A 26,266-nucleotide genomic window follows, 5' to 3' on the forward strand; every position below is an offset into this window, starting at 1 on the left:
CTCCTGCCTAACCCTGTTCTCCAGAAAAAGAAAAAGGATCACCAAAGCCTCTTCTTTCCCAAGCAGTTTTTGGAGTAGCATGGTTCGAGTATTGATGATTGGAAGGTGGTAAAAGAGAGATAGAGGATACGTCTGTTTTTGAAAAGCTGTCGTTTTACTTAGGGATACAAAGGTTGTGGTTTCCGTTTTGCAAGTTATTATTATGATTTAGATATCCTTCCAGCGTGACTGTTTAGTGAGTTGGCATTCGTGGTGATGGTAAGAGCACTTTAGAGCAAGTGGTCTCAGAACTAAGTTCTTGTTTCAGTTCTCTGGATCTCACGGGGCCATCTGACCTGAGATGTGTGCGTATTCTTAATCACAGTTTCACCTCTTGAGCTAGTTTAGTTGAGCTTGTATAAGGCCATTTCAGTCTTGAGTTTTGAAGTTTTGGCGTTTGGAGATGTATGTATTTGACATGCTCTTGTTTGTTACCTTCAATGTCAGAGATCAGACCTTGGTCCAAATGGGTAATGGGAGGAGGGCTGCATCCTAGATCTGAAGATGACCTTGAGACCCGGCTCTGTCACCGACAAACTGATCACCCTTGGGTCAGGTGCTTCACTTCACCTCAGTTGCTAATCTGTAAAATGAGAAGAGTTTAGATTAGGCAACCCTGAGGCTCTTTCAGTGATTCACAGTGTTCCACTTTAGAATCAGAATACTCTTGCCCCTTCACTTGAAAAGATACTTAAAGACTTGATAATTACTTCCCTTCAAACCAGACGTGGACTCAGTACAGATTTTTTTTTTTTCTCACCAACTGAACCACCTAATACTGAAACACGCAGCACATATTTAAAAAAAAAAAAATCTTGGTTAATTGTCACATGTGAGGTGGCTGCCGCCAACACAAATAACACCTTTCAGGAGCATTAATTTAAAAATAATATCCAGGGCATGCCCAGTGAGTGGAACATGTGACTCTTGATCTCAGGGTCATGAATTTGAGCCCCATGTTGGGCAGAGAGATTACTTTTTTAAAAAATAATAAAATTTGGAAAAAAAAAAAAAAAACAAACAGTAACATCCAGAACTAGAGAAGTGTTGTCCCATTTGACCTTCTGATTTAGCATATCTGGAATAAGTTTATTCAGGGCACCAAAGACATTGACAGACTGGAGCCTGTCCACTGGAGATTGGCTTCTGTGATAGCGGAAGCAATGGTGAAAAGAACGGGGGAATATTTGGGAGGAGAAAGGGTCTGAAAAACGTGGAAGGCTGCTCTGTGGCTAGAGGATTAAAGATTTCTGTACCCGGACTGAGAGCTCTAGGCTTGTGGACAGAGCTTTCCGGCGTGGGACAAGCTTCCTGGCAGGGTTTGTGCTGTGCTCACTCAAGGTGATCAAGCAGAGAGATGATCTTAGAGCAGGGCTGCTTGTGGGAGGGATTCACCCATGGTTCGTCAACAGTGGCCAAGAGTGTTCCTATGACCAAACGTTGTACAGGATGCTGTATTTGCATAAATACACTCATGTTGCCATCTACTTACCAAAAAAATAGTATGAAAGCTTAAGGAATTTAACCATTGATTTGGTTAAGACTTGAAGAACATCAAAATGTCTTTTTTTTTCTGGAGGCAGTTTTGTATTTGACAAGATTAACTCCATTGGGATTTATTATTAGCAGAGAATAGTAAGAGTCAATGCAGTTAGTGGATAAGAATAAAACAGAAATTGGTTACATTTCCTGTCTGCTTCTTTATTAACAGGGTTCTAACATGATTATCCTAAGCAAAATAATTCATTATTCAGATTTAGTTTTTGGTACAAGTGTGTCTTCATTTGCAAAGTAATTTGTCTTTCTCATCCTCCTGGGCTTTCTTAATAAACCCCTGTTGTGGCCTCAACACTACTTCACAATTTCTGTTAATTAAGGAGAAGGGAGCCTAAACTTTGTTTTCCTGCCTCTCATGCTGCACAGTTTTATCTGCTAATCCAGAAGAGCATTCTGCTCCTGGATTATCAGTTACATGCTCTGTGGTATTTGGGATTGAGAAAGAGAGATGATAGAGCTGCCTTTCTATGAAGAGCCTCTGGCATCTGCAAGGTCTTTTGCCCAAGTTTATAGGAAATTGAAAGATTAGCTGCTTCTGTTCAGGACTGTGGCTTAAAAAAAAAAAAAAAAGATTGAGTAGGGTGATTGCTTCCAGACTGAATGTTAGGTTCTGGGCTCTCAACACTGTCACTCGTTGGAAGGTTGTTCTAGAAAGGCTTTTACAGGGTTTCTTTTTCAAAATACAAACATACAAACTTTTTTTATGACTGGTTTAGTTTAAGTGTAGGACTTAGTGACACCCTTAAAAGCAAATAAGATGTGTCTGTTCACTGCTTCTGATCCCAGAATTATCAGGAAAGATAAGCACTTAACTGATTATAAAAGAAACTGTTTTACAATAACCACGTTTATGCTCTGTGATAGCGACTGGTATTAAATATGTTGCTGAGGAGGTGGTAAGAGGAAGAGTGAGCGCACAAATATGGAAATGTTTTCTTTCTGCCTAGTTTTTATTTTAATGGGTCCTAAATGTTTCCACAGAGACGTCACAAGAGCTGTTTTAAAAAAAAAGTACATCATAGGTAGCATGAAGATTTCATGAAAATCTTAAAACGTCTGTGCTTCTTAAAAAATAAAATTTAGTTAGCGATTTAAACTTAAAATATATCTGACCCTTAAACCCCAGTGTGGGTTATAAGATCTTTATATAAATAGTTGAATCCTTAGAACATTGGAATACTTTGTTTTCTTAATATCAAGGGTCTGAATTTCTTCTTACATGTTAATTTGGACTGAGGATGTTTTAAAAAATGTAATTGTTTATATCGTAGTAGTTTGAATGTCTTCCTAATTCTTTATTAATTTAGAAAATAACAACTGCCATTTTTCTTCACTAGTAATGGCATAATTCCCGGCCTTTGATCCCACCCCCAGCCCCCAGTAAAAGATTTTCCCAGATGTGTATTTTTCTTTACAGCTTAATGTAGAAAGGTTTAAAAGACAACATCAAAGTATAAACTGTACTTTAATCCTTAGGCTTATTGTGGGCTTCTGATAACCATACTCTGATCAGACTGTAATTTTATGTGGCGGAGATTTTCAGTATACTACTGGAATTCTGCTGTAGCCATCAAACTTCTTGCTTTGGGTGATTGCCCACCAGGTCCCGATTCTACATTTCACAACTGCCACCTTGGCATATATATTTGCTTTAGAAACAGTTTAGGCAAGTAACTATTTCAAGGAGATTCTCGGGAACAGACTTTTCCTTTTTTCTCTTCCCATTTCAACCTGAGTCCCTCTACTTTTTTATAATTCAGTTAAGATTTGTTTAGAAACCAGGGTTTCCTCTTCAAAGGGCATGTCGGCGGTGTTGAAAACCCTGGTTTTAGACTAAGCAGCTTATGTTTCGGTGTTACCAGGAAGAAGTAACCATTCCTGGCTAGCTCTCAGTGCATTGTTAGAAACATTTGCTTAAGATAATTACAAGTTATAATCACTAACATAACTGATGCATTAGTTGTCACTCGGGTATATGCTTTTTCGATTTTGGTTCCCAGATACGAGAAAGTTGCACTTGTACTTGGGGGTGATGGAAACTAGGACATGCTGTCGTATTTACTTCCGTATTTTCTGGCATGTTAAATTAGCACCATATGTTCTTATTAAGAACTTGGGAAACATAAGAATGCACATAAAAATATGAAGAATTGTAACACTGAAAAATCCCATGTTACATCCACACTTGAAGGAAAAGTTTGATGTGGGGGCTTTTTTTTTTTCTTCTGGCTTGTTTGATTATCTGTGCCTGGTCAAAGGTTTAAGGTTGGGTTTTTTGTTTTTGATTTAACTTTCTGTGGGCACAGTTATGTTTTCTGCTTTTCTTGTACCCCTAAAAACAGAGGCTAAAGGATGCTATCCTTGATCTGATGGCTCTGTGAGGGACCTTATCATACATAGACAAGCCTCATTGACTTTTGGTACATCAGGTCCTGCCAACCTTGCCTTGAGCTAGATAAACTAGCACCGTCTGTCGGATTCCTGTTCGTCTTCCTAACCCAGGAGAACCTGAGTACGACACCTAGCTTGATTCAAGCCTTTTGGCAGAGATTTTGCTTCCTAAAGGATAATTCTTTTTCTCAGATAATGGCTTCTTTGCTCCTAAGGAAAGTTCACAGTGAGGTAGTATTGTCCTTCCTGTGTACAGATTCAGCCTATATAGATGGTACGTCCTCATGAGACACACTCACTCTGCCTCATTTACTCTCTTGGTATGTGGAGTAGAGAAATGTTTTTGTTTTTGGTATATGGAGGGGTAGAAGGAGTATGTATTTGATGAGTCTTCAATACGTGTTTTCATTTCATCTCTAGCTTAGGGCTACAGATCTCAGATTTTCATTTCTGCCATCTGACTCGTGCTTTCTAAGAAAGTGCATGAGTAGGAGTTTGGCCAGGATTATTACTAAAACTTTAATGTTTTGGCCCCAATCAGCAGGTGTGGATATAATTCTCAAAGATCAATAGGAAGGAGTGTGGCTGAATCATTCAGCAGCAGTGAATTTAAATCATTCTCAGAAATCGATATTTTAAGTCTAGTTCATCAGATGGCATATGCTTACCCAAATGCTACTTATTTTCAGTTGTTAATAAAATACTTGGAAATGTTAACTCTTATTAATAGGTCATTTAGGGGTGCCTGGGTGGCCCAGTCAGTTAAGCATCCAGCTCTTGACTTCGGCTCAGGTCATGATCTCACAGTTCGTGAGTTTGAGCCCTGCGTTGGGCTCTGCACTGACATTGTAGAGCCTGCTTGAGTGTCTCTCTCTCTGTCTCTCTCTCTCTCTCTCTCTCTCTGCCCCTCCCTCCCTCACAGGCTCTCAAAAAATAAATCAATATAAAAAATAAATAGGTCATTGAGCTTTTAGAATTTAGAAAGTGATTCTTTTCATACAGTGTTTGTTTTGATTAATGAAACCAGGGGCCACATCATCTTTCAGAATGACTGTCTTCCTGGCAAACTCTTATTCTTCCTACTAGACTTAATTTACAAATGTAATTACTTGGCATAAAGTTCTTCATCTTTTCTCTTGCTCACTTCCTCTTCTGTGTCCCACTGCCCAGTGGTCTACTAAGATTTTTGGTTGCAAGGGACATGAACTAAGCTTAAGCAGAAATGGGCATGTACTTGGCTCTTGTTTAGGAAAAGTCGAACAGGTGTCCTTCCTCCCTCTGCTTTCTGTATGTAGTAGTAGGTCCTGAATCCTTTTCAGCATCACTATCAGTCTTGTTTGGGCACATGTCCAACTAACTCTACCAGTCAGTGTCTGTAGAGATAGAATACTCTTAATTGGTGTACCTGAGTCCTGCACACTCTGCTCTAATGGAGGAAGGGCCTCCTAATGGCACATCATCTGTACCAGGGGTGGCTCCAAGGGGGAACCTTAGCAGGTAAAAACAACCATCTTTTTTATTCCAGTGCCCGAGTGCCTACTGTGTGCTCCATAGGTCCTGTCCCTTAGACACGATGGATTTTTGAAGGGAACACCTAGGTCCTGTTGTTCATCTCCCTTTTCTGAGCACAAAGTATAGGTTCTCCAGAAGTGACAAACAGCTCAACTGTGGTTCCGTTCTATTATATTGGATATTATCCCCTTTTTTTGCCATGAGCTGAAGGGATTATGGTATGACTGAAGGGAGCTCTCCTTGGTATTGAGATAATGGTGCAGACCTGGTGAAATAGCCATCCTCACGGCCAGGGAGGTTCAAGAGAAAGAACTAGCCACCTGGGGACAAATCTGAAGAGGAAGACTATCCTGCATTCCTTTGAAAGCCCATCACCAGACAATTTTAACGTTGTAAGATATCTTCCTCCCTAAGAGTAATTGTTGTAAACACTTTGTTTTTAGCTAAGTGAGGAAACAGCCCTTAATCCCAGTTGATTTCTTACTTACTCTGTTCCTGCCCCTCAGTCACTTAAGGTATGGGCCCCTTGTCCAGGTTTCTAATTTAAAGGGCTTTTTAGGGGTGCAGAGGAGGCCAGGAGTTACTCTTATAGAAGTTTTTTTAAAGTATGAATCAGGGGCGCCTGGGTGGCGCAGTCGGTTAAGCGTCCGACTTCAGCCAGGTCACGATCTCGCGCTCCGTGAGTTCGAGCCCCGCATCAGGCTCTGGGCTGATGGCTCGGAGCCTGGAGCCTGTTTCCGATTCTGTGTCTGCCTCTCTCTCTGCCCCTCCCCCGTTCATGCTCTGTCTCTCTCTGTCCCAAAAATAAATAAACGTTGAAAAAAAAATAAATTTTAAAGTATGAATCAAATAGATAACATGGGTGAACCCTAAAGCCAGCAGTTGGAGTTTTTTTGTTTTTGTTTTTTGTTTTTTTTTATGTTTATTTTTGAGAGGCAGGGGAGGAGCAGAGAGAGGGGAAGATACAGAATTTGAAGCAGGGTCCAGGCTCTGAACTGTTAGCCCAGAGCCCGATGCGGGGCCCGAACCCACAAACCGTGAGATCATGACCTGAGCTGAAGTCCACCTTAACAGACGGAGTGCAGCCACTCAAGGCACCCTGAAGTTGTTTCCTAACAGCAAGCAACAGGCTGGGGAAAACAACAACATAGGGCTCTTGAGTTCTTTTTCTTATCATCCATACTAATCCTAACATTCACAGATAAGAGTTTGTTGGAAATGTTCTTTTGGAACCTTTGGCTTGTAGAAAAGCTTGACATAACGGTGGCCCCTATAGGAGGGAGGAGAGCTCCATTGCTGGAGGGCAGGAGTAGGAGGGAGGCTTCTTTGCTTATATTCTTACACTGTGTGCCTGTTTTGTGCAGTGTTTTACTTAAAAAACAAGAGTCTTTGTAAATGTTTTTGATAGTGCTAACACATATGAATGAATGTGTTATTCTCGCTCCAGATGGACATAATCTTGTAAGTGATCTCCATAAGCAAGATACATGGAGGGTACCTCCATCTGAGGAAGGGGGTGGAAAGGATTCCCCAGATAATTAAAAAAAAAAAAAAAAGAAAGAAAACAACTGGCATCTTTTAAAGTTTATTGTTTATTTTGAGAGGGCGTGAGCATAACCGGGAGGAGGGGCGAGAGAATACCAAGCAGGCTCTGCACTCCGTGCTGAGCCCGACACGGGGCTCAGTCCCCACGACCTGTGAGATCATGACCTGAGCCCAAATCAAGAGCCAGACGCTTAACTGAGCCACCCAGACACCCCCCCCCTCAAAAAAATGCCAGGAATCTTAACTCCGAGTATTCTGTATCTTTCAGTGTAAACTTAGGCTCCTCCTAGTTGCTAATCATTAAAAAAAAGCCATTTTTGTACAACATTTTCTGGTAAGCAATGTTCACTATTTATATATCTGTTTAATTCAGCCTAAGTAAACTTGAGATTTACTGTATGGCTGAAATACCAAGTTTTATAAATTATAAGTTTCTTGTAGCTAAGCTCCTTTATGAGCATACTCACTTTTTCAGACCTATAGGTTTATAAGTTGGGTACCTACCATGCAGTGAGGTGCTTCAGTTGGAGGTCTTAAAACAATTTTGCTTGCTGTGAATGGTGGGCACTTAGGAGAATGAGTTTTCCTTTATCCTCCCTGGATGTTTTCTGTATAGGTGGGTGGCTTCGGTGGTGGTGATATTTCCAGGTCATTGGGCATTTGTTTTGCTGAGATGTTGAGCTGCTTCTATCCAGGAGGCAGGGGAGACCAGAAGGCACCAGGGTGCCTTCTGGGCCCATCTCTCCTCTGAAGTAAAGCAGGACTGACTAGGGAAGTTCGGAAAGAACTGCTGGGTTTGGGCCCACAGAGTTTATGAGTTGAATAAACAAAAATGTCCCTTCTCAGACTTGGGTGCTTATGGGCATCTGTTTGATGCCTGGTCTCTTCAGAATTAGCCTGTAACATTTTCTGTTATTTCTGAAACATTTCTATCAGGTGGCTTTCTCCAAATGACCTAGTTTGGGGAATGGTTTTATTAAGCAACTAGTTAAAAAGTTTCAAAGAGATGATTTAAAAACAATTTAGCAATAAAATTTCCACAAGGAATAATGGATTTGGTCTTGAATGCACATTAATTTGTATGCAAAGTGACTTCTGAGTCCCCTGTTAACCACTAGGCTGATTATTGGATGGCACAGTGTGGAGGGCACCATAGTCATGCTTCTTAGCTGATAGAGGAGTTTGGTGTTGAGCATGGGAAGGCTGATTTTTTTGTTTTTTGTTTTTTGTTTTTTTAGTGAAGTGCTTTTCTTTTTTGACCTCAATTACACTTCAGTACTTCATGTAGAATATTTTGAAACTTCTAAGTTCTGGTGACCTACCAAATTCTAGGAGTTACTATTTGCTTTGGTGTAGGCTTCACTCTCTTCCATTTTTCATAGTCCACAATATTGACTTTTGGATTCGAATGATAAATGAGGCAACACGATTCTGTATTACATTTGGATTAGTTGATTATGGTCGTGCTTACAAATGGTAGTGATATTAGAGAGTACCTGCCTTTATTACTTAGAAAACCAGATTTGCATGTATTAAACTTTTAATTCCTGATGCTTTGGCTTTCAGGTTTGCCTCTAGTTTGGGGTTTTGGAACTCTTTTATATCCTACAATATTTATTTGGACTACTAGATAAGTTCTTACCATATTTTATAGGAAAATATAAATGATCATGTTGAAAGCCATACAAATACTAATTTTATTTTCTTAACTTTTGTTTTTTAAGGAACTTGGTGAAGTGGATCTAAATTTCTGCTTTAATGTGTTAGGTCATTTAAATAATTTTTCAGTTCCTTCACACATATATAAGCTTTTCATTTTTCAAAAGGATCCCCTAAAATCTGTAACACAGCACTTGCTCTGATGCTGAGTGCCTAGCTTTCCCCATCACCATATAAGTGAGTGCCTTTGTCCAGGTGTGGTGCTGGCTGGCTGGGGGGCAGGCTACACAACCGTTAGTGTCTGTAGTTGGGATAGTATATGGAAACACTGAAGGAGATTTCTTTAAGAATATCATAGCGGCATGCAGGACGGTTCCCAGAAAACAAACACTTCTTTTCCCTGGCACTCAAAATTATGTGGCAATGATGCTGGAATGGTGAACATTTTTCTATTTTCAGAGGCTCAACATCACAAGGAGAAAAGCACTCACACTCAATTTTAAAATAATCGGTTGGTATTATTAACCTAATTCTCAACTTTAAAAAAACCAGTTTGGTGATGAAGTTAAGCTCTAGAATTGTGCCAGATTAGACTCCTAGTCCATCTGTGGTGTAAGATGTCCTGTTAGACAAGGTCAGAGAGCACTTATTTTGCCTGCCTGCTCTAAGTACCAGAACAGACTAGGTAAGGGTGTCTGCTCACCTTCTTTGTCAGTGGGCCAGGGTTTGTGGTCCTGCCATCAGTGGAACTAGGAAATATTACAAGTTGTACGTGTTTTGACTTGACTTAAATTTTTTTTTCCAATAGAAACTATGTTCCAACTTCCTGTCAACAATCTTGGCAGTTTAAGAAAAGCCCGGAAAACTGTGAAAAAAATACTTAGTGACATTGGGTTGGAATACTGTAAAGAACACATAGAAGTAAGTAGCATGCCATTTTTTAATTTTAACATGACTCAGCTTCTGATCCATTACTTTGTGTCAGCAGCCAGGATGGTTAATTCTTAGCTGGGATTCTGAATTGTAACTGCAGCATTAGCTTCCCCGGAGCTTTCTCAGTTGGCTAAACTTGTTCCCTTCTCCCTAAAATGGGCTTTTTCATCTTTGCATCATGAAGCAAAAGCAGTTCTACCATTGAGGACATATACGTGTCAGACACTTTACTAGGTGCTTTAAAATGGTCTCTAAATTCAGATCCTTAGAACAACCCCTGGGGGAAATGCAGGAATTCTCATCCAATTTTCAGACGAAGAACCGGTAAAGAAATAGGTTCACCGCACAGCTGAGCATATGGCAGGGTCTGTCTGCGGGACTCCAGAGCCTGTTCTCATTCTGATATGCCTGAGTGTTCTGGTTGACCTTCTGATTGTTGAGGCGTGGTGGTTTGGGTGCTTGTTGTCTCTTTCCTTAGGATTTGAGCAGTCGTTGGCCCTTTTGACCCATCATAGACGATTATCTTCCCCTTGTGTAACAGTTTGGACTTTTGCAAACTGTTTTTCTAACCTGTTTATTCTACGAGCTTTTAACAGCCCTGTGGGATAGCCAGTGTGCTGGGTCTCCTCCTTTTCCAGATCTCCTTGCTCCAGATCTTGCTGGTTAGTTGGTCAAAGCCTCTGGTTGAAATATTTAAAGCCGTTTTCCCCTCTAGCCTTTAAGTTCCAGCTGGCCAGGGACCAGAACTACCTTGCCCATCCACGTATAAGCAGCACCAAGCGCAGTGCTGGGTACATAATAGGCACTCAGTAAACGTTTGGATGGAATTGAAAGTTAAAAAGTGATTTCCTTCATACAACGGGTTTTCTTTTCCGGATTCCCATGAGTAATACTCTAGGGGTGGATGATGAAGACTGAAGCTTCTCCAAAGTGGGCTTCTCTAGTTACGTTGTCCCCAAGTGTGGAAGTTCACTGCCTCTCCAACCCCACAAATTCAGGTAGATCTGCCCAATGAAACAGTCCATCCACTTCCACTTTGCACTCAGTTGGGTAATCTGCATAAGAATAAATGCAAATGTGAAGATACCTTTTCTATCCTGCATTTGATGTGTTCCTCCTGTTACTACGCCCATTACATCCTCTGGAATTTATACGTACTTGATTTTTCCACAGGGAACTGTGAACCTTTTAGGAGCCAAGAGGAATTTTCTCCTAAGACTTTGCTATCTTCCTGGCCTGGGGGGAAAATGGGCCATTAAATTTTTATAGGAGAGTATAAATTTAACACAATACTGCTTACTTTCTTCAAATAGCTTTCTTTCTTCCTTTTGTGGGTTCAGAAATCGTGAGTTTTCTTCCCAGTCCATTTCTACCCACCCCCCAACCCCCCCCCCTTTTTTTTTTCCTGCAGAAACAGAGTATCACATCCATGGTGCCTTAAGCAAACATTGCTAGTTCATATTCCATTTTAATACTACCAATTGATGAGTTACAATACTCTAATGAAAGGGGCTTTGGTATTAATATGTGGCTGAATTTTTTACTTAATTAGAACTTCAATTGGTTTCCTTGGAAACCTGGCTGACCATTTAGGGGAATGTTTGGTTGTTAGAAGATGTTGAATGCAACTTCCATATGCCTTTTCTATTTCCTAGTAGCCTTATCGTTCCTAACTTTTAGTTCTTGGTGGGGTTGGTTTTTCTGTGTGTCTCCCCAGCTCTAGCCAAGAGATGGGATTTAAGTCAGGTTGGGCTAGAGTTGGTATCATGATGTTTTTGTAAACTTCTTTCACTGTTTTCTAGGATTTTAAACAGTTTGAACCTAATGACTTTTATTTGAAAAACACTACATGGGAGGATGTAGGACTATGGGACCCTTCACTTACAAAAAATCAGGTAAGTAGCAGAGGGGACTTAATGACCGCATCCTTGGCCCATCCCCTTTTCAGCCCTAGGCTTTTTCGTAATGATGCATCGTTTTGTAGGCAGCAACCCAGTGTGGAAAGTGTCCACTTCCTAAGTGGCGGGAAAACTAGGAAGAATTTGTCTTTTTTGTCATTGGACAGAAACTTCAAGTGTGAGAATAGGAAATTTTGTTACTTAAAGGTTCTGAGGCCCAGTGTATATCAACATTCCCTCACAGAAGTACTTTGGCTCTTTTATTTGTTTCTAAACTGTTCCCTCCAACATTCTGTTCATCTAGGTCATCCATCATTATTTTTGTGTCTGTCACAATTCTTATTTTTTTGGAGAGGGTATTTTTTTCTAGGTTGGTGTCATCCGACCTCTGTGGAGCAGGGTGGCTTTGTTAGGATGGCAGTGACAGGTGTAGCTTAAATTTTTACAGATTGGAATTAAAAACACTATTAGGTAGTTCAAGGCACCAGCAAGTGTCAACAGGTGAAGATGTGACAGAGAAAGTGGTATAGGTGGTGGTTCCTGTCCCACAGGGGGAAGTGATTGTCACTGCGGACTTTACCATTACCTATTTCAGTAGCGATTGTAACTCTAATTATTGATCTGTTTGTCCATCGGAATATACTTAGGGAATTACTACTTTTCAACTCTGTGTCAGAAATCTGATAGTATAGTTACTTGGTTTTTTTCTCCTAAAAGGTATTAACCAGAAGTCTTAGAATGTAAAAGCTTTCCAGTGGGACAGGTCACTTAATTCGGTTTTATGAATCCCAGAGCTTCGTATTCTAACACTAAATAAGGGTTGAGCTTTAAGGAAAAGGGGAGTATTTAATATTGCCGCAAACCAGCATCTGAAACAAAGTAAGTTTCTACGGAGGAAAGGTAATCTCTTGCCCAGCTGGTGTTTCACTGGTCTTTCAAAGGACAAACTGCACAGGTGCTAATGAGCATAATTCTGGAAGTTGCTCTTTGAAATCAGTATATTCTGCAATACTTGCTGGCTTTTTAACACCATGCATTGCTCATAGTCTATAGGAAATTTTTATTTAACTTCTTAATTTGAGTCAAAGCAGCTGTCACTTCATTACTTCTTTTGAAGCTGCTCTTGCTTGAGAAGAGAGCATGGCTTCTAGAAGAAAGGCTTCTAGAAGAAAGCAGACTCTTCAAATCAGTAGCTTTTTGATCAGCAATGAAATCTGAATACTACACTATACTTCGATCAGAGGGAAAAAATGTTCTGAGATTTTTGAAGATTCTCCATGATGGGAAGGATAAAAGGTGTATCTTTATGTCTTACTGCCTAATTGCACACAGCACTCTGGGCCCTGAGTTTTACTGAAGAGTAAGTCTGAAACCTTTAGTGATTTACTGATTCAGGGAGTGAAAGTGATTTCACAGGGTTTATTCTTGTCTCTGACTGTAAAATGTTTATCTTTGAAGCCATTTGTCTTTGGCTTTTCTAAAACCAATCAGCAAATATGACTTTGATCTTTTCTAAACATTGAGGAAAACTGGAACGGGGTATTTTGTTTATACTCTGGAAACAAAATAAAATTATTTGATTTCAAACTGCTTTTCCATCTGGGTTTATATTTTATAAATCCATTTTGCAGAAGGAAAAATAATTAATGCATTAGAGTTTCAGTTCTAAAAATATCATTATATCTCTATTAAAAATAGAGGATGTCTGGGGGAACACCCAGAACTTGTTAGCGCCTGTCTGAAGTGGCATTCTCATTCTAGTTTTTGTCTTTTCTTTAGGACTACCGGACAAAACCTTTTTGCTGCAGTGCTTGTCCATTTTCTTCAAAATTTTTCTCTGCCTACAAAAGTCATTTCCGGAATGTCCATAGTGAAGACTTTGAAAATAGGATTCTCCTTAATTGCCCCTACTGTACCTTCAATGCAGACAAAAAGACTTTGGAAACACACATTAAAATATTTCATGCTCCAAACGCCAGCGCACCAAGTAGCAGCCTCAGCACTTTCAAAGATAAAAGCAAAAATGATGGCCTTAAACCTAAGCAGGCTGACAGTGTAGAACAAGCTGTTTATTACTGTAAGAAGTGCACTTACCGAGATCCTCTTTATGAAATAGTTAGGAAGCACATTTACAGGGAACATTTTCAGCATGTGGCAGCACCTTACATAGCAAAGGCAGGTGAAAAATCACTCAACGGTGCAGTCCCTTTAGGTTCAAATGCCCGGGAAGAGAGCAGTATTCACTGCAAGCGATGCCTTTTCATGCCAAAGTCCTACGAAGCTTTGGTACAACATGTCATCGAAGACCACGAACGCATAGGCTATCAGGTCACTGCCATGATTGGGCACACAAATGTGGTGGTTCCCCGATCTAAACCTTTGATGCTGATTGCTCCCAAACCTCAAGAGAAGAAGGGCATGGGACTCCAGTCGAGAATTGGTTCCCTTGCTTCTGGAAATGTCCGATCTTTGCCATCACAGCAGATGGTAAATCGACTCTCAATACCAAAGCCTAACTTAAATTCTACAGGAGTCAACATGATGTCTAATGTTCACCTCCAGCAGAATAACTATGGAGTCAAATCTGTAGGCCAGGGCTATGGCGTTGGTCAGTCAATGAGACTGGGTCTAGGTGGCAACGCACCAGTTTCCATCCCTCAGCAGTCTCAGTCTGTGAAGCAGCTACTTCCAAGTGGAAATGGAAGATCTTATGGGCTTGGGTCAGAGCAGAGGTCCCAGGCACCAGCAAGATACTCCCTGCAGTCTGCTAATGCCTCTGCTCTCTCATCAGGCCAGTTAAAGTCTCCCTCCCTCTCCCAGTCACAGGCATCCAGAGTATTAGGTCAGTCCAGTTCCAAACCTACTGCAGCTGCCACGGGCCCTCCCCCAGCCAATACTTCCTCAACTCAAAAGTGGAAAATATGTACAATCTGTAACGAGCTTTTTCCTGAAAATGTCTATAGTGTGCACTTCGAAAAAGAACATAAAGCTGAGAAAGTCCCAGCAGTAGCCAACTACATTATGAAAATTCACAATTTTACTAGCAAATGCCTCTACTGTAATCGCTATTTGCCCACAGACACCCTGCTCAACCATATGTTAATTCACGGTCTGTCTTGTCCATATTGCCGTTCAACTTTCAATGATGTGGAAAAGATGGCGGCGCACATGCGGATGGTTCACATTGATGAAGAGATGGGACCTAAAACAGATTCTACTTTGAGTTTTGATTTGACATTGCAGCAGGGTAGCCACACTAACATCCATCTCCTTGTAACCACATACAACCTGAGGGATGCCCCAGCCGAATCTGTTGCTTACCATGCCCAAAATAACCCTCCAGTCCCTCCAAAGCCACAGCCAAAAGTTCAGGAAAAGGCAGATATCCCTGTTAAAAGTTCACCTCAAGCAGCAGTGCCCTATAAAAAAGATGTCGGGAAAACCCTTTGCCCTCTTTGCTTTTCAATCCTAAAAGGACCCATATCTGATGCACTTGCACATCACCTACGAGAGAGGCACCAAGTTATTCAGACGGTTCATCCCGTGGAAAAAAAGCTCACCTACAAGTGCATCCATTGCCTTGGTGTGTATACCAGCAACATGACCGCCTCGACTATCACTCTGCATCTCGTTCACTGTAGGGGTGTCGGAAAGACCCAGAACGGCCAGGATAAGACAAACGCACCCTCTCGGCTTAATCAGTCACCAGGCCTAGCACCCGTGAAGCGCACTTACGAGCAAGTGGAATTTCCCTTGCTGAAAAAGCGAAAGTTAGATGAGGATAGCGATTCGCCCAGCTTCTTTGAGGAGAAGCCCGAGGAGCCTGTTGTGTTAGCTTTAGACCCCAAGGGTCACGAAGATGATTCCTACGAAGCCAGGAAAAGCTTCCTAACGAAGTATTTCAACAAACAGCCCTATCCCACCCGGAGAGAAATTGAGAAGCTGGCTGCCAGTTTATGGTTGTGGAAGAGTGACATTGCTTCCCATTTTAGCAACAAGAGGAAGAAGTGTGTCCGAGACTGTGAAAAGTACAAGCCCGGTGTGTTACTGGGCTTCAACATGAAAGAACTAAACAAAGTTAAGCACGAGATGGATTTTGATGCCGAGTGGCTGTTTGAGAATCACGATGAGAAGGATTCCAGAGTGAATGCTAGTAAAACTGCTGACAAAAAGCTCAGCCTTGGGAAGGAAGAGGACAGCTCCTCAGACAGTTTTGAAAATTTGGAAGAAGAGTCCAATGGAAGTGGTAGCCCTTTTGACCCTGTGTTTGAAGTTGAGCCTAAACTCCCTAATGATAACCCGGAGGAACACATACCGAAGGTCATTTCTGAGGATGCTTTAGAATCGGAGAAGCTAGACCAAAAAGAGGAGGATGGTTCAAAGTATGGAACTATTCATTTGACTGAGGAACCAACCAAACTAACGCATGATGCTTCTGACAGTGAGGTTGACCAGGATGATGTTGTTGAGTGGAAAGACGGTGCTTCTCCGTCTGAGAGTGGTCCTGGTTCCCAGCAAGTGTCAGACTTTGAGGACAACGCGTGTGAAATGAAACCAGGAACCTGGTCTGATGAGTCTTCCCAGAGTGAAGATGCAAGAAGCAGTAAGCCAGCTGCCAAAAAAAAGGCTACCGTGCAAGGTGACAGAGAGCAGTTGAAATGGAAGAATAGTTCCTATGGAAAAGTCGAAGGGTTTTGGTCCAAGGACCAGTCACAGTGGAAGAATGCATCTGAAAATGATGAGCGCTTATCTAACCCACAGATTGAGTGGCAGAATAGCACAATTGACAGTGAGGACGGGGAGCAGTTTGACAACATGACTGATGGGGTTGCTGAGCCGATGCACGGCAGCCTCGCCGGAGTTAAACTGAGCAGCCAGCAGGCCTAAGCGCCAGGCTCTCTGGCATCGGGGACCTGCTGCAGCCCGGAACTCTGCTCTCCTGGCGGCAGGACTGCACAGCTGTACTCTCACTGGCACTGCCTTCTGAGCGCCGGGTCATCGGGCTGTGGGGACGCGTGGCCACTGCAGCCCGGTGGTGGTTTCCAAGTCTGTGACACACGATCGGCTGATCTGGCTTCAGAACTTGCTGTGACAGACACGGTAAATAAATGTGAAAACCCAAGAAGCTGGTGGCTCACGAACGCACACGAGGAAAAGCAGAGGTTTACTTTTCTGCCTTCACGACGTTTCTTTCCCTCTGTAAAATGTTTGGTTGGATGACCTTGGGAGGCGTTCTCCTGATTCGCGTGGTGGTGCAGGGCCAACAGACAAGCTGCCAGTCCCGTGTGTATAGTAGACTTTGGGGAAAATCAATTTTTTTTCATGTATTCATTCTGAATAGTTGAAATGTATATTTGTACAGTCTTTTAGACCTATTCAAGTGATGCCTATGATATTGTTATTGTGTACCCATCATAGATTTGTTTTTTTTTTTTTTTTTTTTTTTTTTTTAGTGTTGCCCTTGCTGTGTAATAAACGCTATACCTAGTTTACCTAGCAAAAGCTTGAAACTGCGCTAGTATGGACCTTTGGACAGACTTAGTTTTTGCACATAACCTTGTACAATCTTGCAACAGAGGCCAGCCACGTAAGATATATATCTGGACTCTCTTGTATTATAGAATTTTTCTTGTTCTGAATATCCTTGACATTACAGCTGACAGAAACAAAAACTGGTATTTCAGATCTGTTTTCTGAAATCTTTTAAGCTAAAATCACATGCAAGAATTGACTTTGCAGCTACTAATTTTGACACCTTTTAGATCTGTATGAAAGTGTGTTGTGTTGAAGCAGCAAACCAATGAGTGCTGCATTTTTGGATATTTAGTTTTATCTTTAGTTAAACACCACCCTGGTGTATTCATTTATACCATCTAATATATGACACACTGTTGTAGTATGTATAATTTTGTGATCTTTATTTCCCTTTGTATTCATTTTAAGCATCTAAATAAATTGCTGTATTGTGCTTAATGTAAATATTTGCTTTATTACACATTACAGTCCTGTGTCCATTATGTCTTGTGCCAGCTGATGCCATGGCTCACTTTCATCAGAGACAAGCCATGGCCACTGAGGAAACTTGTGAAAGACCACAATGTGCCATTGGCATAAAAGAATGCTTTCTCTCAAGGCACCTGTTACAAAATCTTTTGGTTTTGTTTTCGTCTTTTTCCTTTTTTAACTGCTAAAATAAACATCCTTGAGTTTTTCAGTTCCCCTTTTTTTAAGGAGCAGAGCCTGCTTGTATGTGTAAATGTCTCCGTGATAAAAGGATGTAAACAGATTGGCATTAATGTGCAAGCAGAATGTTAATGCCCTGGCCTTCTTCTAAAGGAAGTAAATGTTGGTCTTCACCTTATAATGGGAACAATTGTACTCAACAGGCAACTTCTGTCAGCTTTTATTGTAATTCTCTTGACCATCTTGCTATTAAAAAGGCTTTGGAGATCACACACTTGGAGGGCTAAGATGGAAGGAGCTAGCATATTTACAGATTCCCAATAGCAACTTGGACTAAAGAACGGTTACAAGGAGGCAGTGTTAGGCAACATTTTCAGTAATTACAACTATGATAGAAAGCTCCAGTCCATACAAAGGGCAGAAGCACAGCAGGCACCTACCTCTCGGGGCCATTGGTCTAAAGAGTTAAGTGGCTGGCTTCCATAACTTCTAAGACTCCTTCCCATAGATAGGTGTAACGAAAGCATTAACAAGACCAAAGAAAGTTGGAACGACTTCCTTCTAAAATGTTAAGTCCTGCTTCTCAACTACAGGAGAAAGTGCAAGAATAGACTAGAACCTTTCGGGCATTTGGGGCTGGCATGGAGTTATTTTTAAGTCTGTTATACAAGTAGATTATAAATTCTATAGACCCCAGCTGATAAGATTTAGGACAGGATGTCTCCAAATTAAGATGCCACAGATTACCAAATCAGAAAAACTGGCATTGATAAAGCCTGTTTTCTCTTACTTAAGGATAGTAATAGCAGCTGAATTTAAGCCATCTCACACTTGGTTTGAAAGTAGTCTGCCTAATTACTAGGTGGGAAGGACTTAGCCTGGACTCGAATCCTACTCGGAGGTCTAATGAGACTTGAATAGACTAGTGGAGGGGGGAGGTATGTTCCTGGTTGGACTTTTGAGCAGAGACAGATGAGCATGCTTCCTTGCTAAGGTGGTGGGAGTGGGCATTGTTGGCATTCGGAAAAGAATTTAGCCACCTAAGAAATGGAAATAAAGAAGATCCCCAACTAGAAATGTTGGAGAAGTCCTAAAAGTGTCTCAATAAAAGCCATTTTAAAAGAATGTTGTTGCTACTGTTTGCTTTTGGAATAATCTGGAAGTAAAAAGCTGCAGCAATCTGCACCTTCTAATCAGAGAATGTCTCTGTGGACTGAACAATTTTGTGGATTTTCTTTCCAGGAAACTTTTTGCCCTTCAGGTTTTCTAGTGGCCAGGAGTTCCAGAGTCCGACTAGCAGCATGATTTCTCTCTCTTCAGTACATCAAGAAACTTTCTTGTGCCATCTTTGGTCTCTTGTAAAAAGGGCTTGTGTCCTCTCTTAAGAGCTAAGCAGAAAAGGATCTACACCTTTGATTGCCCTATAGTTGTGTATCCAGTCTAAGTGCCCGCTCATTTGTAAAGATGAACACTTTTCAGAGAACAAAACCAAGTCCTTGCTAGATTTGAAAAACGATCTGTCAAAGATGGGGGATGCCCCTCTGAAACACCCCTGGAAGCCATTAAACTTGTCAAGTGAGTAGTGCCATACACGGGGATGGCTTCCCTACCTCGACACCAGACTGCCAGCATCAAACTGTCAAGATGGGAGCCCCCAAAATCCTCTCTAGGGGATTCTGTGCCACTAAAGCTTGAGAGTCAGTTTGAGTGATGGAAAACACTCTTTACTAATGAAATTAAGTAGGATGTATTAAATCTATGGTTTTCACAGAGCATCAGGTCAGCCTTCTTGCCCCTTAGGCAATGGTCGGTCTTTTTTTACCCATTGTAACCCTTATTTCTAACCTACCCTGTTGCTCATTGGGTTGGCCCCAACCGCAAGCATGTCTCACCAAAGTGTCATGGAGGAACATCTGAAGACTACTGAGCCCCAGAAGACTGGAAATAAAAGAGCTTGCTTCATCATGCATTCCAACATACCAGTTATCAGTTGGGCCGCCATGAGGTGGTCTGGGAAAAGACAAACCTGGTGTGTCAGCTTGGAAAAGGAGGCAATTTCTACCAACTACTACGTTAAAAATCGATCCAAAGTTAACCAAAGGATAGTCACTGTTAGTAATCCTTTGCATCATCTGGCTACTTCCCATCAACATACTCCACTTAAAATAACTTTAACATTGACTATAATTTAAATCTAAATGGAATTGCAAATAAAGTAGGAGTTGTATTCAAAGCCAGCTTAAGAGGTGAAAAGTTCCAGATCCTGAAAATCCTACAGTCATGATTTCAAAGTGCTCTGAGTAAGAGGACACAGAAAGGAGGTCCACAGTCCTTTCCAGGGCAGATGATCTGTGGATGGAATAAAGGGCAGCATCTTTACTATTTAAATGAGTTGTTGCAGCTGTGTGTTTTCAGAACACAACGTTCTTGCATCTGGTGCAAACCAACTGCATCCGCCTGGCCCGTTTTGCATGAAATCTTGCTGGACCTTTAGTAATGTCTTACTACTAAGTGAGGCAAAATGGATATCCTAATAAGTCCATCGCTCACCTTTTGGACACAGAAAGCAAGAGGCTAGAAGTAAAAGGGCTTTTCCAATACAGTCGTAAGCAGTGTGCTGGCTGCGACTTGGACTAGAGGGAATGTGACAGCTACGTTGTACTGACCGTGTATGTGAAGCAGCCATACGTGAGAGCCTAGAGATTAATGAGAAAGGCTGTGCACAACTTGCTAGTGGCTGCTTCCAGCAACAAGTCTAGATATCGGGTTCCCTGGGAAGAGGGAGCCAAGAGAGACTCAAACACAGCCCTGTCCTCCAAGGAACCCTCCTCCAGGCCAGGGGCATGACTACACCTTTCCTCGCAGCTTAGCATACATTGCGAGTACTCCAGTACTTTCTGAACATCCCTGAAATGTTCCTGGGACTAGTTGTAGAGTACTAGAGTTCAAGATAATTTGAGTCCTCAGAAGAGTCCTCCAGTGCCCCAATACCCATCCACTCCCAAGCTCCCCCTCCCCACCGCACCCTCCCCCCACCCAAAACAAAAACAAAAAACCTGTGTAGGAAGACTAGCTCCAGGTTTGAGAAGCGAGCTTGTCCCAAGAGCCCAACTGGCACAGGGGAGATGCTGACTTGGACCCAGGACATCTGAGCCCACGGTCACTGGCGTTCCAACCATACCGTGCAGCCTTGATCGTGGCTAAAGACCAGCCTCATAAGAAAGGTTTTTCCCTGCTGTGAATGCAGAGACACAGGAGCTTGGTCTCTAAACCAACACATCAACACGTCACACTTTCCCCGACAGACCCTGCGTCTCCCAAACTGCCTGTTCATACAGCCAACTTTGTCATCTGCCTAACAACCATTTTATGTACTTAGTAGGTTTCTGCTGCCCTTTTCATTTTTCTTTAAAGTTTGTTCGTGTTTTGGCGGGGGGGGGGGGGGGGTTGGGGAAGAGGAGTACAGAGCCTGACAGGGGGCTTGATCCCATGAACTGAGATCAGGACCTGAGCTGAAACCAAGAATTGGACACTTCACTGACTGAGCCACCCAGGTGCCCCTCAACTGCCCTTTTTTAAAAGGAAAACTTTGCCTCTACAAGAAAGGACGACCAGCATCATTTGCCATTAATGAAGACATCCCTTAAAATAAATACAAGGCAAAGCATTATACTAAAACTTTGTCATCTGTTACTGCTTGCTGAGGGCTGTGAGTCTGAGGTTGGCTCTGCTTGTTAACAAGGAAAAGCACAAGGATTCAGGGCACACTAGCACCAAAATGAGACTTTTTCCTTGACCCAGGCAAGACAAAGAATTGGGGGAGCCTTGAGTCTCGGGGTGACTTCTGTTGCCTAATGGCATGCAGAGTGGCACCCAAGAGCCAAGAGGTGGTTCCGGCCCAGAGTGTTCCCCAGGGAAGTCTTTGCCCATCAATGTTCGCCGAACTCTCCTCACCCAGCTTTAGACTCCTTTTTTATGAAATGGGCGTCTCACTGGCAGGCAATAGAAACTCCAACTCAGACTGTTTGATAAAGGGGACACGCAGGTAACACTATGCCTGAGTGGCAGACTGCTCAGCAGCATAGGCAAAGGCTCAGGTGCGCCGTCCTTCTGTCCTGCCACCCACATGGTCACCTTCATTCTAGGCAGGCACCCTGGTGTCCATAGGGTGCTTCCCATTCACCTTGCCTGGGAGAGGGTTTCTCCTCCCTCCCTAGTGAGCAAGAATCCTGACGTTGGAGCCAATTGGACCATTCCAGAACTAGTTTCTGTGGCTGGTGGGCTTAGATCAGAGCTATCTCAGTGGGCCACTGGGAGTTAGGATGACCTTGATTGGCTTAGATCAGTCAGTACCCATCTCCGGAGCCGGGGTGGACTCAGTTCAACACAAACCAGAAGCCAACTCAAACCCAATTCTGCATTACACTCAGGAAGGCCTGGGAGACAGAGGTCAAGGGCCCTGCACTCTTCAAATTAAACCTTGTGCAGGATGTAAAACAAGAAGGTGTGGTTGCTGCAACCCAGGTAGCCAATCGCTGAAAATCCCCTGACTGCTGTTCTCCCAGAGCTCAGCCGCCTCAAGGCTGCGGGTCCAAATCCCCTGGGGAGCTCGAACTCGGCCCCTCCCCCGGGGCTTCTGATGTAGTTGGCCCTGGGCTGGTCCGGCCAATTCCCCTGTGCAACCAAGACTGAGCAGCCCTGTTTTAAAGACAAACACGTGAACATGGCCTACAGCACGAGCCTTCCCCGGAGAAACACACTTGCCTGTGGCTTTCCGATGTAAGAGCATCGATTCCACTTCTCCCCATTCAACAAACATGAGTCGGACAGCTTAAGAACCCCCGTCTCTACACTCAGGCAATGTGTGTGTAGAAACCAAAATTTTTTTTTAATGCTTAGAGATGTTTTAATGTTGAAAGAGAGAGAGAGAAGTGGGGAGGGGGGATGGAGAGAGGGAGCCAGAGCTCAGAAGTGGACTCTGTGCTGACAGCAGAGAGCCTGACCCAGGGCTCGAACTCACAAACCATGAGATCATGACCTGAGCTGAAGTCAGACGCTTAACCGACTGAGCCACTCACGTGCCCTGAGTCCAATTTTTTAAAGATTTTTTTTAAAAGTAATCTCTACACCCAATGCGGGGCTCGAACCCACAACCCCGAGACCAAGAGCCACATGCTCCACCAACCGAGCCAGCCGGGCGCCCCGACAGAAACCGGATTTCACGCGTGTCTCCTGGGCTCACGGAGGGACAAGGAGCCCCTGGGCCTGAAGGGACAGCCCCCGGTCCCCAGGCAGGGTCACCGCCGCCGCCGCCCCCACCCTCGGCTCTCTCACAGATGAGCCAACGGAACAAAGGCACAAACCTCGTTCTCCGGGCGCTCCTCTGGGTCTGCTCCCTCTCCTCCGCCTCGGGCCTGGCTCCCCAGAAGAGCGGTGGGGACGGAACGCCGTGCTCCCTGGCCAGCAGAGTGGCCCCGGGGAAACCCGCGAGCAAGTCCTTCCCGTGGGAGGGCCCACCACCAGCCTGGCCCGGCCCGCGTGGCCCTGCGGTGGGGCCAGAGGCCTGTCCCGCCCAACGCCCTGTCCACTGCGGTCCTCTCCTTGCGGCCTTCCTCGGACTCCGCCCCACGTGCAGCCGGGAAAGCGCGCTGGCCACGAGTCCCGGCCAGGAAGGCAGACGCGGGCCTCAGGGCTTTGTTCTCCGCCTGCAAGGCTGAAGTGCGGGCAGCTGACGGTCGCTGATAAGAACTTGGATGCTTTGGAGTCCACAGGGATCCCAGAGGACTCACAGAGATTCTGTGAAAGCTGTCCAGAGTCAGAATCGCTTTGAACCCCAAGACGGTTGTGCTCTTGACCGGAAGACAGAGTGGGTCAAGCACGTCTAGGAGCCTCCCAGAGCCCAGCGGCCTTTGAGGGCCCCTCTGCCACCTCCTGGTATCAGAGCTTCTCTGCCTGAATCTCTCTCCTCCGCCACCACGAGGCAGCTTGTTGTTGTTGTTTTTAAGTAAGCTCTACACCCAACACGGGGCTTGAACTCAAGACCCCAAGATCAAGAGTTGAGTCTCATACTCTACCAACTGAGCCAACCGAGCGCTCTCACCAGGCCGCTTTTCACCCGGTTTTTATAGCCCTCCCTCAAGCCGTGGGCCAACTGGAAACAATAAAGCTTTCTGCGGAAGGGGAAGAAAAAAAGCTTAAGTGGGATTTTGCTCTAAGATGGGGAGGAAGATGCCCCAGTGCCTCCAGCTGCCTGGGTCGACAAAGCATCTCCAGGGAGCTGGTGATCCTATCACTAGACGCCTTTGGGGGTGTCTACCCAGCCTGTAACCCTGCTGTCTGAGAACTCGTCACACCCCAAGAAGGAGAGGTTTTTATCGTGAGTGGCTGTTAGATTTTGGCAGATGCCTTGTTCCACACCTACGGAGATGATCGTGTGGGTTTTGACCTGTATGAACACAGGGTGTCACACTGATAGACTTTCAGATGTTAAACCGACCTTGCATTCCTAGGAGAGATCCCACTCGGCCATGTATCAGCCCTTTTATAGGTTGCTGGATTCAGTCTGTTGATATTTTGACAAATTCTGCATCTATATTCGTGAGGGATATTGGTCTACAGTTTTCTTACAGTGTCTCTGTCCGAGTTGGTGTCAGTCACTTCCAAAAGGAGGGCCGTGGAAAGCACACACTTCTAGAGTAAGACCACACCCTCTGGCCCCAGGGAATTCGAAACTGGGGCACAGAGATGGTTGCTGGCAGGCCAGTTGCTTGCACTGCAATGGTCACTCAGCTGTCGCTTCTCCCCAGCTGCGTTTCTTCACAGACCCCCCCCCCACACCCTTGGAGTAAATTCTCCAGGGTCTGAGGGCCTCTGGTTCTCAGGCTCTCACATGCAAATTGCCCACGGGGGCCGGGCAGATCAAATAAATCGGCGAAACAATAATGGATACAAGGGAAACCTGGAGAGCTCGAGCCCCTCTAAAGCGACTCAGCTTTAGCTCATTGTTTCCAGCAACAGTGTGAGCCCGGAATTGCCAGACATTCCAGGGTTTTTTTATTTTTTATTTTTTAATTTGAGAGACAGTGTGAGTGGGCGAGGGGCAGAGAGCGAGGGAGACAGAATCCCAAGCAGATTCTGCACTGTCAGCATGGAGTCCGATGCAGGGCTCGAACTCACAAAACCCTGAGATCATGACCTGAGCCGACACCGGCTCAGTGGGACGCTTAACCGACTGAGCCACCCAGGCGCCCCTAGATATTCCAGCTTTTGAAGAGAAGCTGGAAATCCAGCTGTCCTCAGTTTCCATTGCTGGCGACTGATTTTAGTTAAATGTTTTCAATAGGTAAGCACCAAAAAAGTATAGAAAAAACTGAAATGGGAAAAGTCTACTTCTCACCCAAAACATATTCGTGGTTCTCAAATTTTTGTTTATCCTTCCAAAGAATGTTAATGCCTTTCTCACACAGATGGAAGCATATCACACACATTCTCCTGTACCTTGGCTTTCGTATCTTGGTGACATTTTCATACCAACTCACAAAGAACTCCTCTTTATTTATTTTGAGAAAGACAGAGAGGTGAGTCTTAAGTAGGCTCGACACTCACATCCTGGAGCATGATTTGGGGCTCAATCCCACAACCCTGGGATTACAACCTGAACCAAAATCAAGAGTCTGACGCTCCTGATAAAGAACTCATCCATTTTGGGGGCACCTGGGTAGCTCAGTCGGTTAAGCATCTGACTTCAACTCAGGTCATGATCTCGCGATTTGTGAGTTCGAGCCCCACGTCAGGCTGTGTGCTGACAGCTCGGAGCCTGTGGCCTGCTTCAGATTCTGTGTCTCCATCTCTCTCTGCCCCTCCCCTGCTCACACTCTGTCTCTATCAAAAATAAATAAACACTTAAAAAATTAAAAAAAAAAAAAGAACTCATCCATTTCTACAATTTCATGGGATTCCAGCCGTCTGAGTGTGTATAGATGTACCAGAACTGAACCAATCCCATTCTGATGGACACTTAAGTTCCTTCCAATCTCGTGTTATTTCCACATGTGGAGAAGAGCCTTTCGCATTTATCATTTCTCTCCTGTGTGTGTGTATATTGGGAGGTGAGATCCCTAGAGGTGAAGTTACCAGGTTCAAGGGCGTCTACACTTGTCATTCGGACAGGGACTGTCCAGAGACCTCCACTAGAACGGTGTCTCACTGCCAATGCAGTGCCAATTTCTTCAAAATTTCACTAAGCGTCATCAAAAACTTCCGTGTTTGCCAGCCTGAAATCGTGAAAACTGAGGAATTTCAATATTCTTTCATACTTACTGGTACGGATCGAGTATCTCTTCATAGGATTAAAATGTCTCTTACATTTTCTTTTCTGTGAAATGCCTGTTCATATCCTTTGCTCATTTTTCTACTTTTTCTCTTATTTTATTTGTAGGAGCTGTTGAATATTAGGGAGACTATCCCTTTATAATATGTGCTGCACATATTACTTTCCCAATTTGTCATTTGTCTTTTTGGTCACTCGTCTTTCAAATTTGCTTAGGATT

General features: G+C 43.5%; 1 protein-coding gene across 3 annotated transcripts in view; it reads left to right on the forward strand.

The window, feature by feature from the left end:
* ADNP (activity dependent neuroprotector homeobox) overlaps nucleotides 1-18,842 on the forward strand; it is a 31,631-nt gene extending 12,789 nt beyond the window's left edge. For all 3 annotated transcript variants that reach the window (XM_047067518.1, XM_047067517.1, XM_047067516.1), the window contains 3 exons: nucleotides 9,512-9,624; nucleotides 11,439-11,531; nucleotides 13,314-18,842. In XM_047067518.1, coding sequence (XP_046923474.1) covers nucleotides 9,517-9,624; nucleotides 11,439-11,531; nucleotides 13,314-16,421 — 3,309 coding nt within the window. In that variant the 5' untranslated portion in view covers nucleotides 9,512-9,516 and the 3' untranslated portion in view covers nucleotides 16,422-18,842. The remainder of the gene's footprint in view (nucleotides 1-9,511; nucleotides 9,625-11,438; nucleotides 11,532-13,313) is intronic.
* The last annotated feature ends 7,424 nt before the right edge of the window (nucleotides 18,843-26,266 follow it).

The sequence above is a fragment of the Lynx rufus genome, unplaced genomic scaffold (assembly GCF_022079265.1).
Source record: "Lynx rufus isolate CCGP_SWC_20201006 ecotype Redwood Valley unplaced genomic scaffold, mLynRuf1.p SCAF_8, whole genome shotgun sequence".
NCBI lineage: Eukaryota > Metazoa > Chordata > Mammalia > Carnivora > Felidae > Lynx > Lynx rufus.